The sequence below is a fragment of the Octopus bimaculoides genome, chromosome 22 (assembly GCF_046866305.1).
Source record: "Octopus bimaculoides isolate indiv1 chromosome 22, ASM4686630v1, whole genome shotgun sequence".
NCBI classification, from domain to species: Eukaryota; Metazoa; Mollusca; class Cephalopoda; order Octopoda; family Octopodidae; genus Octopus; species Octopus bimaculoides.
Genome location: NC_142949.1, coordinates 10084775 through 10098298, shown reverse-complemented (window position 1 = coordinate 10098298; position 13524 = coordinate 10084775). Strand labels below are relative to the sequence as shown.

Genomic DNA, 13524 nt, shown 5'->3' with positions numbered 1-13524 from the left:
AAGTAGTTGATGTCTAATTTCAATTTTATTTTGTTCAACAGGCGGAAGGTCCGTTGTATTGGTTAGTGATGGCTGTTCATATCTTATCACCTCAGAAGTGGAGAGATCACCGAGTTAGTCTGATTGAACGACTCTTTGTCCTTGCACATGCTAGAAATGTTTGCTCAACTGGAGCAAAAGCGTAAGTTGTCTTTTTTTTTATCTTTTACTTGCGTTAATCACCAAACTGCACCCATACTGGAGCAACCACCTTGAAGGGTTTTAAATGGAAGAAGCCAACAACAGTACCTTTCATTTTAAGTCTGGTGTTTATTCTGTTGGTCCCTTTTGCCAAACTGCTAAGTTACTGGGATGTAAACAAACAAGTACCAGTTGTCAAGTGGTGGTACAGGACAGACTCACATGCACACACACACACACTGGTCTTCTTTCAGTTACCATCTGACAGATCCATTCACAAGGCTTTGGTCAGTCTAGGGCTATAGTATAATGGAAGGCATTTGCCCAAGGTGTCATACAGTGGGACTGAACCTGGAACCATATGGTTGGGAAGCAAGTTTCTTACCCACACATTCACATCTGCACTCAAGTTGGTGACTCCTTGTTCATTTCATGTAAAAGACTGAAAAAAAGCAAAAGAATTGAAAATTAATCCAATTAACTAAGGAGGTGGGGAACTTCTCATTCTGAAAATTCCTCTGAGAATTTTAAGCTCATAGTTGCTAAATGTCAATGCATCATTGCTACTGTTTCATCAGAAAGTAGGAACATAATCCAAATGTTATAATCCTAATCTTGTTATATTCCTGAGCATTTTCAAACACATCTCTCTCTTTACTCTTTTACTTGTTTCAGTCATTTGACTGGCCATGCTGGAGCACCGCCTTTAGTCGAGCAAATCGACCCCAGGACTTATTCTTTGGAAGCCTAGTACTTATTCTATCGGTCTCTTTTGCCGAACCGCTAAGTTACGGGGGACGTAAACACACCAGCATCGGTTGTCAAGCGATGGTGGGGGCGGGGGGACAAACACAGACACACAAAGACACATACATTTATATACATACATATATACGACAGGCTTCTTTCAGTTTCCGTCTACCAGATCCACTCACAAGGCTTTGGTCGGCCCGAGGCTATAGTAGAAGACACTTGCCCGAGGTGCCACGCAGTGGGACTGAACCCAGAACCATGTGGTTGGTAAGCAAGCTACTTACCACACAGCCACTCCCGCGCCTATAAAGTTTAATGTAAAATCTGTTTATTGCTTGCAACACATCGATACACATTCTCTCCTTTTGCGATATTTTTGTGATCTACTTTACAACGAGAAGTAATATTGTTTTATCCTATTTCATTTCCAGGTTACCAGATCGTACATTGAAAGATCTTTCCGTATATAAACCTTCCTTTGTATTTTTTGGTCTCTTATCCGGGTTATATGACAAAATCTTTAAGGTGAGTTACTTATTTCTTTTGTCAGTTAAAACCAAGACACAATATTTAAATTGTTTGTGGGAAAGTTGGACATAAGAATCATCCATTATGATGCCACATGAAAAGCTTCTGTGCCAGTGACACGTAAAGGACACCCATTCCGGTGGCACGTAAAGGGCATCCGTGCTGGTGACACATAAAGGGCTCCTGTGCTGGTGACACGTAAGGGGCACCTGTGCGGGTGGCACGTAAAGGGTACCAGTGACACGTAAAGGGCACCCGTGCCGATGACACGTAGAGGGCACCTGTGCCGGTGACACGTAGAGGCACCCGTGCCGGTGACACGTAGAGGGCACCCGTGGCAGTGACATGTAGAGGGCACACAAGGGGCACCCGTGCTGGTGACACGTAGAGGGCACCAGTGCCGGTGTCACATAAGAAGCACCCACTACATTTTATAAAGTGGTTGGCACTAGGAAGGGCATCCAGCCATAGAAACCATACCAAAACAATCGATTACATCCTAATGCAGGTCTCTGGCTGGCCAGCTTCTATCAAACCATCCAACCCATGCCAGCATGGAAAATGGATGTTAAATAATGATGATGATGATGAAATCATTGTTACTTGTCCAGATTGACTGAGATATTCAGGCATCTGCTCCAAGTGAATTTAGGTTTCCAACAGCTTCTACAGATTAACCCCATTGTTTACCTTCTCCAACACTCAACAAGGCCACCACCACCACCACCACCAATCTCTCCCCACCCTCTGCTGTCTAAAAGTAACATGACAAATGGTAGATTTATTCACCTTGCAAGAGTCTAGAAGTCTTAAGATCTCCTCATTTCTTCTTGTGCATCAGTTTTGTCTTGACATCATTTGGAGGTTGTAAAGGAGCATCGTTATCATACAAATTTGATGGTGTTCGTTTCCAGTCTTCTGTGCAAACCATTGTCTGGCCATGACCTCTCCTTCTCACATGCATACGCACACAGGAACACATACATACAAATACACATGCACACAGACATGCAATGGGTTACATTATTACTTTCATGTATATCATGATGAATTTTCTTGGTAATATTAAAGTTTGGATTTGTTTTGAATTTCAGAAAGTAACAGTCGGGAATGATGGTTCCTGGAGCTCAGCAATTGCAGAACACATCAGGCACACTGATAAGTCTCTTCTTGAAACTTGTGATCGATTAGTTGCTAGTTATGAACAAGAAATGTTGCCCTGTGAATCTATCATGGAATTCTTTGATGTATTTGGTAAGAGAGTTCTATATTTTTTTATTTCTATTCCTTGATAATTTTCTTTCGTGTTTTTGTTTTTCCGGTCAGGTAATCTGATGGAATAATTGTTGTTGAACCTGTGAACCCCCTCTCTCTCTCTCTCTCTCTCTCTCTCTCAGAGAGGCACAAGCACTTACACATGCGGCAGTAACTTCCGCCTACCAAATTCAATTACAAATCTTCAGTCAGCCTGGAGCCATAGCAGAAGACACTTGCCCAAGGTGCCACGCGGTGGGATTGAACCTAAAACCATGTAGCTGGGAAGCAAGCTTCCTGAGCCAATTATCCATTTTTGTCTGCCCACTATTTCTGGGAGGGTCATGGAGATAGAGTTTGTCAGGCATTTCCTCTATATAGGCTTCTATCAGATGTCACCATTATTAAACTTTCCGTGAATGCTAATGAATCAGTTTTGAAAATTTGGAAAACTGTTCAGTTACTTACTTAAATATTGTTGTTTCTGTTATATTTGTGTGTGTGTGTGTGTGTGTGTGCATATGAGGAGATGCTAGAAAGTTTCTGGCTTTAAGAGTATCACAAAAGGCCTGGTTGGAGGCCTAACCTTATGAGTTCGTTTACAGGGCTTAGAAAAATTGAAGGACCGTTGCAATAAGTGTGTGACTCTGAGAGGGGAATATGTTGAATAAAATTATTATTAACCGATCCTTCTGTATTTTCTTTTTCCCAAAGCCAGGAACCTTTCAGCACCCCCTTATATATATATCATCATCATCGTTTAACGTCCGCTTTCCATACTAGCATGGGTTGAACGATTTGACTGAGGACTGGTGAACCAGGTGGCTACACCAGGCTCCAATCTGATTTGGCAGAGTTTCTACAGCTGGATGTCCTTCCTAACGCCAACCACTCTGAGAGTGTAGTGGGTGCTTTTACGTGTCACCTGCACGAAGGCCAGTCAGGCGGTACTGGCAACGATCACGCTCAAATAGTGCTATTTACGTGCCTCTGGCACGGAAGCCAGACAGCTGGTGCTCTGGCAACGATCACGCTCAGACGGTGCTCTTAATGCTCCACTGGCACAGGTGCCATCACAATTTCGCTTTCGCTTGCCCCAACAGGTCTTCATAAGACGAGTTTAGTGTTCAATGAAAGAGACGTTAGCACGGGTGCCAGTCGTGAAATTTAGTTCAATTTCGATTTCACTTGCCTCAACAGGTCTTCGCAAGCGGAGTTTAGTGTCCAATGAAGGAATGGTACGCATAAGTGGGCTGGCTACATCCCTGGCAGAGGCCTTGGATTTTGGTCTCACTTGGCTTGCCGGGTCTTCTCACGCACATGTATGATGATATATATGTATGTATGTATGATTGCATATATGTATGTAGATATATATATGTATGTATATATGTATGTATGATGATATGTATATATGTATGATGATATATGTATGACGTATATATATTATAATTAGGATAAAGTCATTATTTAACGATTTATCAGTGGCCAGCGTACTAATAGTACCATAATATTTCATTTGTATTGAAGTATAATTATGATAAGCACAATGAAAAATGACAATGCCTGTCTGCTAGAAAGAGGCCCCAAATGGTCTATAAACCTTGTGGTGATGGAGCAATAATTTAAGTGGATCTCTTTTGCCCTTTTTATAATTTTACTTATATATATTTATTCATTCTAATTCCATAATAAACACACTGAATTTTAATTGTATTTGCAGGTCTCTTAGAAGATGTTCCCAATCCTGAACAGTTCTTCACGAATCTTTTATCTTCTTTTACTACACCTTCTACTAACAGATCTTCAGCAACATCCCACTAAATGTTTCTCTGTCACTTTTTCTTTGGGGGAAAAAGATTTGGTGATCACTTTCTGGCAACTTTCACACATTGCCTACTTGTACAATAAAAGAGTACTATAACAGTAATTTCTATGTTTAAATTATGTTGTCTCTCGCAGGTTTCCACCTAAGTATTAATGATTCCATCTGTAAGGTAATGTTACTCTTCCCTGTAAAGTTGATGATAGCTTTATGATCTTGGCTGTGACCACTTGGAACAAGTTTCTCACTAATCAACTAAATTAACTTATTACTTATATTTTGTATGGACTAAGTTGCAGGTGTATTTTTTTTTTTTTTTTTTTTGGAAGTTTTGTTGCGATAATTATGTAAGTAATATAATGATAATAATAATAATAATGATATATGTTAATATATATAAATGTTAAGTTTTTCTGAGGGGAAATTATGCTTTGCTTACTATTATGTTGGTTGATACCTTCAGAAAATGAAGCATTTAATTTGACACCTTCTCAGTGAAAATATGTTAAACCAGTGTTTAAGACTAAGATAGCTGACAAGATAATCCTAGAAATACGATTATATATGCTGAAGAATTAGTTCCATTTTGGTTAAACATTGGAATTCTGGAATTCAGAGAATAAGACTAAGTCTTCAGTTTCTTCTGGTATTAATTTTTATTGAAAACATTTTGTTTTAATGATCTTGGATTAAATAATTTATTAAAACAAATATTTTCTCCAACCAATTTTTTTTTGTCAAGAAGAAAGTTCCTTTTCTGTTTAGGTCTTTCCGACAAGTTTTGTTTTGTAATTTATTTCAAAGAACATGTAACATTGCTGCTACTAAGTGATTTTATTTTTTATTGACTCAGTCAGTGGACATTTTGCCAGAACTGTTTCTTGAGGATGCATGTTGCTTTTTTTTTTATTACTATTATTATTATTATTATTATTGATGCCTAATGTTTCTACAAAAAAAAAAAAAGAAAAGAAAAATGAAAAACCAAAACATTCTTCATCAGTTTGGATTAAATGTTCCTGTCGTCAAACCAATGGGGCTTCTATATCCGAAATTAATTTCAGAATGAAGCACTAAAATATTTTTGCTTGATTATTAAAACATATTAAAATATATTCTATTGTTGTGTTTACAAAATTGAGTGGGTTTTTTTAAAGAAAAAAAAAACGAAAAGAAAAACAACAAAGATTTCTGATGAGTTTTTAGTAAATATTTTAAAATATAATTACACAGTCTGTTTAATTAATCTCTTATTAAATAACATTGTCTGATCTCTGTTGGGTGGTTAACTTGTAACCTAATTTACCTTGAATTAAAGTTTGTTCCCAAGAACATAAGGAACAGTCTTTCTATGACAATGGCTAAGTCACTCTGTATTTCATGCTCTGAGAATCTTATCTATCGTCATCATTGTTGATGGCATTTGAACATCCACTCTTCCATTTTTCCATGCTTGCTGGGGTCGGACAGAATTTCCTGAGGCAGATTTTTCTATGGCCAGATGCCCTTTCTGTTATCTGTTTCCAAGTAAGATAATATTACCCCATGGCCAGACATGTTTCTGTGGAAGATTGAAAACAAAAGACACTGCTTATGACAGTGATGTTTATTTACAACTATCACACTTTGTCAAGACAAGGGGGTGGTGGACACACACACACACGCGATGGGCTTCTTTCAGTTTCTGTCTACCAAATCCACTCACAAGGCTTTCATTGGTCCATGATTATAGTAGAAGATACTTGCCCAAGATGCCATGCAATGGTCCTGAACCAGAAATCATGTCATTGGGAAACAAAATTTTTAACCACACAACCATGCCCCCCACCCCCCCACCAAATATATAAATGTGAGGGCTCATGGCTTAATAGTTAGGGTGTTGTACTCATGACTGTGAGATCTTGGTTTCAATTCTTCGAATGGGTGGTGCGTTGTGTTCTTGAGCAAAACACTTAATCTCACGTTCTGTGATCACTTTGGCACTTGACGTATGCCACACAGCACACCTGTTCAGACAACACCAATTTGATCACTATAAGCAGATCATTTATGCAGGTTGTTCATCGTCTTTGACAGGAGAATCCGTCATATATTATATATATGTGTGTTACACCACACACAGACACACACACATGATGTTTCCTTGTCTTGACATTGCACTATAGTTGTAAGAACCAATATGGTGAAACTGCAAGTTTTATTGTTGAGCCGAGTGATGCAATTTCTACCATTGCTGGACCTAATGTCAAACTTAGATTAAAACTAAATGTCCATTAAGTGACCTCAGAAAGCTAGAGAGAGACCATTCAGCCACAGAAACCCTCTTTTTAAGACTCTTCTCAATTACAGGGTCTTCACCTACACTGCACTCATGACCAAACCAAGAGCATGGGGTTGGTATTTTTGTTTGGTTATTTTTTAAGACAGAGGACCAGCAGTAATATGATCTTTTCCAGCTATTCTAGATTTGGTGAGACTGATGGATGTAATTGATGTAAGAAAATAATAGCAGGGTGACATTTGGAGAGGAGCTGCAGCTCTGGGAAGAGAGCATAGAGGTTATTGGTGGGTGACTCACTTTAACCCTTAATGACCAGTTCCAGCCCAAATATTTTGTTTTATGCTCAAACCAGCCAGGCCTGCACTCTCACACCTACCCTACAATGTCATTCTTAAACTATACAATTAAATTGTCGAAATCTCAGAGCTACAAGTTAATGCGGGATTATTTCAAAACAATGTGAATAAATTGAGCATTTTACTGAAGAGAGTAATCTGAATGCTAAATGGTTAAATCAGCCAAGTAACTCTTCTCCCAGATATGTGTGTGTGTGTGTGTCCCATCACTGCTTGGTAACCGGCCGGTGTTGGTGTGTTTACGTCCCCGCAACTTAGTGGTTTGGCAAAAGAGATTGATAGAATAGCACCATGTTTAGCTAAAAAATTAAGTAAGGGTGCGATTCATTTGACTAAGTTCTTCAAGGTAATGCTCCAGCATGGTCGCACTCTGACAGCCCAGTTAAAGGTTATATATATATATATATATATGCGGTGGATTAATTTAAGACTTAGCTCTTATTTCTAGCAGGTAGATGCTTATTAAGCATCATTACGCTTCGTGCAAATTTATAATTCATAGCTGTTTAAAGCTATTATAACTGCGATCCACCCATGTCACTACTGGTGATATCATCAGATTTAGAATTTATCCACAGATGATATGAACACTAGTGACATCTAACTTCAAATCTCAGTGTTTGAATGTTTCATTTATATATATATATATATTTAAAGGTGAGTGTTACTGTAGGGAGATAGAAATTTTGAAGCCTAGCAATTTTAAGGATTTTGTTGGCTTGTCTCATACACTCTGTCTGTCGCCCCAGCCAATCCATTTTCATAAATGAACTAAATTCACTCTCATCAAATCCAAGGTCTGGTCTTGTGTGTATGACAATCCATTTCTGTTGAAACAAACTGCTTTTGTTTCAGTTAACTTTGAAAATACCGAAGAATTTCATAGAATAACTCTCATTCTGCAACTGGTGTTTGGAACTTAAAGGATCACGAAATTTTGAAGGGAGATTTTTATTTAGATAATTTTTAAAACAGGAAATTTGTATAATAGAACCAGGGGGCAGCATCAAATAGATTGGTGTTAAAAGGGTCAACTTGTCTCACTGCAGTTTTTTTCTACATAACAAGAGTTTCTGTTACATTATTTACATTTGACTGATATTTGTCCTCATCTTGTTTGTTGTTAATGCAACGTTTTGGCTGATATACCCTCCAGCCTTCATCAGGTGTCTTGGGGAAATTTCGAACCTGGGTTCTCATTCCTAAGGTATTTTTCAATATTATTATTATTATTCAGGTTCGAAATTTTCCCAAGATACCTGATGAAGGCTGGAGGGTATATCAACTGAAACGTTGTGTTATCAACAAACAAGATGAAGACAATATCCATCAAATGTAAATAATTCCTCATAAATATAGAAGAGTTTCTTTTGTTCCTATATTTGAAGCTGAAACAGGAATAAACTTCAAATTATGTGTCACATGCTTGTCCTGGTGGATAAATATCTCCTTTTTGCACAATATACTAGAATTGTTTAATCTTGGAGGATTCTTCTAACTTTACAGCAAAGATGTTAGGTTGTTCAGAAAATAATGGCCAATTTTGAAAATAAGCCTATATTCTTGAAAAACTGAACTCGTACAAAGGTTTAATTATTCAAAATAATAATCTGTGAACAGCTATGCATTTCTCCCATGGATTAACAAGGTCATCTATGTCTCTTCGATAAAAATCGAAAGGTTTTGATACCAAGAAATCCTTGAATTCAGTTTCATCCTTCGTTTTGGAACTGAAAGTTTTTTTTTGCCTCAAGTGTCTAGATGCTTGAAAAAATCGTAAGTCGGTGAGTGAAAGATCAGGAGGATATGGTAAAGTCTCATATTGCAAGTCTTTCATCCTGGAAATGTGTGGTTGAGTGTTGTCATGGAGCAGAATTGGACCACATCGACTAACAAGTGCAGGTCTTGTATTGCTCAGGTGAACATGAATTTCTTCCAGTTGCTTGCAGACACCAAGCATATTGAGACATTTCTCTGACACTTTGTCGTGGGTTTTGTTCGTTTATTGTTTTCAAATGTTGATCATCAAAGGTGGGTGGGCGTCCTTTACCTTGTTGATCTTCAAGGCTCTCAGCCCCGTAAGGAAATCTCTCAAACCACTGTCATACTGTCCAATCACTAGTGGACCATTCACCCCATGCTCTATTGATATTGGCAGCTGTTTGGGGAAGCATTGTGTCCAAGCTTGAATTCATACAAAAAAAGGTAAATGCATTTTTTTCAAGGATTTCTATGTTTCAAAATTATATTCTGAAAGAAATTGATAAAAATTTACTAAAAAGAACACATCAATTATTAAGCTTGTAAAATTTTGTCTAAAACTACAAAAATAACATCTTAAATCAAATTTGGAAAATCGGACAATATTTTCTGAACAACCTAATAGATTTAATTTTGTCAATAACAGAACTCTAAAAATCTTAGGTCACCATCATCAACCATCCACATGTTCTGAAATAACTCCATATAACTTACTTCTATGATACAAAATGAAAATCGTTTGATCATGTTTACACATCTCCACTCCTAATTGAATTCTTCTGATACCAATCTGCTTAGACTGCCCCTGGTTCTTGTATAAATTTTTCCTGCTTTGATGCAATCTTAATTAAAACCATCAAAATGTCATGTCCAATTTATGTTTTAAGCAACCACTTCAATAATGACAAAGATATTTTCTGAAGTTTTCCTTTGTTTTCAAAATTGATGCAAAAAGCAGTGTAATTCAGCAGAAATATGGTAACAAAATGGATAAATAACTCATTCTTTACTGTAAGATACCAGGACCTTAAAACACCAAACCGTACAGAGTTTTAAGTTTCCTTTTGTCATGATTAACCTAAGGTTGTAATAAAAATTTTAAAAAAGACCTGTCTATTTTTAAGGAAAGTTGTCTTAATTTCTAGAGATTTGTAGAACCATCCATTTGAGACAAATCCAGTGAAATTGAGTCTAAAACACTTCTTGCTGTAAAGGAGGAATCAGTCTTTACAGATCCAATGTTATCATCTTGAATTTCTCTGGTTACAAATCTTAACTTCATAAACTTATTTACCATTTTAATATTTCACTTAGGCATTGCAAGAATAACAACCTAGTGTAGAACTCTCTCTCTCTCTCTCGCTTTATATATATATATATATATATGTATATATGTATGTATGTATATATATATGCTTTACAATAATGAAGCTATTAGGTGTTACTCTGGCACCCAACGATGAGTCCACTGCATCTTATAGTAGAAACGTCTGTAAGCTAATGAAGTTGTTCATAAGATAATTATTTATTCCTTTGGCATCTCATTTTCTTATGACCTCATTTACCTTCGACAATTTTTTCATCATCATCATCTTTTAACATCCATGTTCCTTGCTGCCCTGGGTTAGATGGTTTGATAGCAAACCGATGGGTTCAAGAACTGCATCATACTATGTCTCCTTTGACTCGATTTTTTTTTTCCTCTGGGCCAGCTGCCCTTCCTGGTGCCAACCACTTCATAGAGTGTGTTGGGTGCCCTTTTTTTTTTTTTTTTTTTTTTTTTTTGCATAGTACCAGCATTCAGCTCGCAAGACTAAGATTTCTTCATTTAACTGAGTGGGATGACCACAGGAGAGAGGAAAGTGGCTTTATGTTAGGAGATGAGAAGGTAAAAGTACAAAAGGTGCCAGCACAGGTTTGTTGCTCTAAAGGAGCTACATGTCTATACAAACCCATTTTGTAATAATCCTGCTTTGGCCATTGTCGGGTCCAACAGTGTAGATCAGTTTATCAATCTAATTTGAAACTTCCTTTTCGCTTTCATCAACTCAACATCATCTGATCTGGGCAACAGAAGTATTTCAGATAAACTCCTCATGGTCCACCAATTTTGAGGTAGGCTACCAAGAAATTGTAGCATCCTAAGTTGTCTATGTCCATCTTGGACTACATTCACATAAGTACTATTTACATCGATTACTTTTCCAGCTCTTCTGACAGTTTTTTAAATTCTTCACCATGTCTCTTCCTCTCTCTCCTCCTCCTCTCTCTCTCTCCTCCTCCTCTCCCTCTTCCTCCTCTCTCTCTCTCTTCCTCTCTTCTCTCTCCAACTGAGGTAACCATGTATCTTCTCAACAGCAAGACACCTGTTTCTGTCCCTTTACCATAGTCTGACGCCTCATAACCTGTCACAGAGTTACCTCCCTCAGTTCACTCACCCCACCTCGTGTGAGGAGGTAGTATTGCATGTTACCTGGTCACCCCACTGGTGCTGGTAGCACGTAAAAAGCACTCAATACACTGTAAGGTGGTTGGCCTAAGGAAGGACATCCAGCCGCCGAAACCATTCCAAAGCAGCCAGTAGAGTTTGGTGCAATCTTCTGGCTCCTGTCAAACCGTTCAACTCATGCCAACATGGAAAGAGGGCGTTAAATGATGATGATGATGATTGCCATCTGCTGAAAAATGGAAATTTATCCCTTAGCCCAGTTTTAACAATTTACGCAACTTTCGTTATTGCTATGGCTGTTGTAATTGTCTCTAATCAATTACCAGTCTCTCCTCGTCCTTTCTTTACTACTTCACACTTCAACAAACTCTTGCTGTTCAAACACATCATTCTCTCCCCCACCCGCAAATATACCTGCTTTACTCTCTTTTACCCTTTTACTTGTTTCAGTCATTTGACTGTGGCCATGCTGGAGCACCGCCTTCAGTCGAGCAAATCGACCCCAGGACTTATTCATTGTAAGCCTAGTACTTATTCTATTGGTCTCTTTTGCCGAACCGCTAAGTTAAGGGGACCTAAACACACCAGCATCGGTTGTCAAGCGATGTTGGGGGGGGGGGACAAACACAGACACACATACATATATATCGATTTAAATAAGAGCTAAAATCTGACTTGTGAGTATTTTGCTACGTTTGATAACAGATACAATATTTTTGCCAAATTTTGGTATAAATCTATAAATACATACATATATATATATATATATATATATGTATATATACGACGGGCTTCTTTCACTACCAAATGAACTCACAAGGCTTTGGTCGGCCCAAGGCTATAGTAGGAGACACTTGCTCAAGGTGCCACGCAGTGGGACTGAACCCGGAACCATGTGGTTGGTAAGCAAGCTACTTACCACACAGCCACTCCTACGCCTGCTTGGCCGGTTTTATTCCAATCGTTGACATTATTCTTCTTAAAATTCTGTGAGTTTGAAGATCCTGTATCAAGCAATACATAATACCATCAAACAGCATAGGTGTCATCCTAGACCTCAAGACAGGCTGGTACAACCCCCTACTGAAAACCTAGCGAAGAAACATGATAGCCAATAAAAATTCCAACCTCTTCAAGTTCTGACTAGAAACCTAATCACAAATATAAGAAGAATCTTCAGCTTGTCAGTAAAATGAGATCTTAAATAGAGCTGCACTAGATTATAACAAGGCACTAGAATGAAGTGGCTTTAGCGATCAGTGAGTTTATATGAAAGACCCCACCTTCCAAATGCAAAGAGAGAATGTTGTAGGTAATGTAGATATATCCTCTGATGTAGATAGAAATTTCCTGTCTCTAATTACACATCATTCCCAAGAACTCATAGGTATTACTAACTCTTTAATGCCCATAACGCCAAGGTTAGCTACTCATGCTTAGATAATCCCATTCAACGTTACTGGCTACAACAGAAACAAATATACAGTCTGCTCTCTAGCTTGTCCGTGGAAAGAAGCTCGTGAAAGACAACACCTTTCTAATCCCACTAAATTGAAAGCATAATCTTTGGATGAAGTCCTGTTTTGGAAATTGTTTGTGGTGGTTCACCGCACTTCCACCATGATCGTTTGTATTACATATTGTTATAGACAATCCATTCTTCGTCCTCTGTCATCATTCTCTTCAAAAGAAAATATATTCTTCATGTTTCTGCAACGAATGGAAATCCGTTGGGAGAAGTTAGCCTCATTCAATTTATGTGCCATCAAAACAGCGAGCCTGCTGACGTAACCAAGTTGATGTGGATGGTTTTCAACACAAGGTTTGGATATTTGGAGAATATCTGCAATCATCCTAATCGTATAACAGAGGTTGGTATCAACTAGTTCCTGGCCAGCCGGAGCGCGATGCATCTTGAATCGAAAAATTTCCCTCATCGAAATCTTCAAAAACTACTTCTGGCACACACGTTCCGTAATGGCATCCTCTTTGTACTCAACGCATATCTCCATGAAGGTTTCTGCCGCTTTCTTATTGTTTTTGAAAATAAAATAAAACCAAGATATTTACTCTACCTGAACACCCCTATCTTATTTTCTCACTGTCCAGCGTCCTTGTTTTTGTTTCCTTTTTAAAT

General features: G+C 38.0%; 1 protein-coding gene across 19 annotated transcripts in view; it reads left to right on the top strand.

Annotated features, from left to right (window-relative positions):
• Window positions 1-5655, top strand: part of LOC106881733 (E3 ubiquitin-protein ligase UBR4-like) — a 218908-nt gene extending 213253 nt beyond the window's left edge. For 18 of the 19 annotated variants that reach the window (XM_089339693.1, XM_089339687.1, XM_089339685.1 and 15 more), the window contains 4 exons: window positions 42-181; window positions 1365-1458; window positions 2556-2715; window positions 4439-5655. In XM_089339693.1, the coding sequence (XP_089195819.1) occupies window positions 42-181; window positions 1365-1458; window positions 2556-2715; window positions 4439-4539 (495 nt within the window). In that variant the 3' untranslated portion in view covers window positions 4540-5655. The remainder of the gene's footprint in view (window positions 1-41; window positions 182-1364; window positions 1459-2555; window positions 2716-4438) is intronic. The other variant, XM_089339697.1, reaches the window with a different exon arrangement.
• Window positions 5656-13524: the final 7869 nt, after the last annotated feature.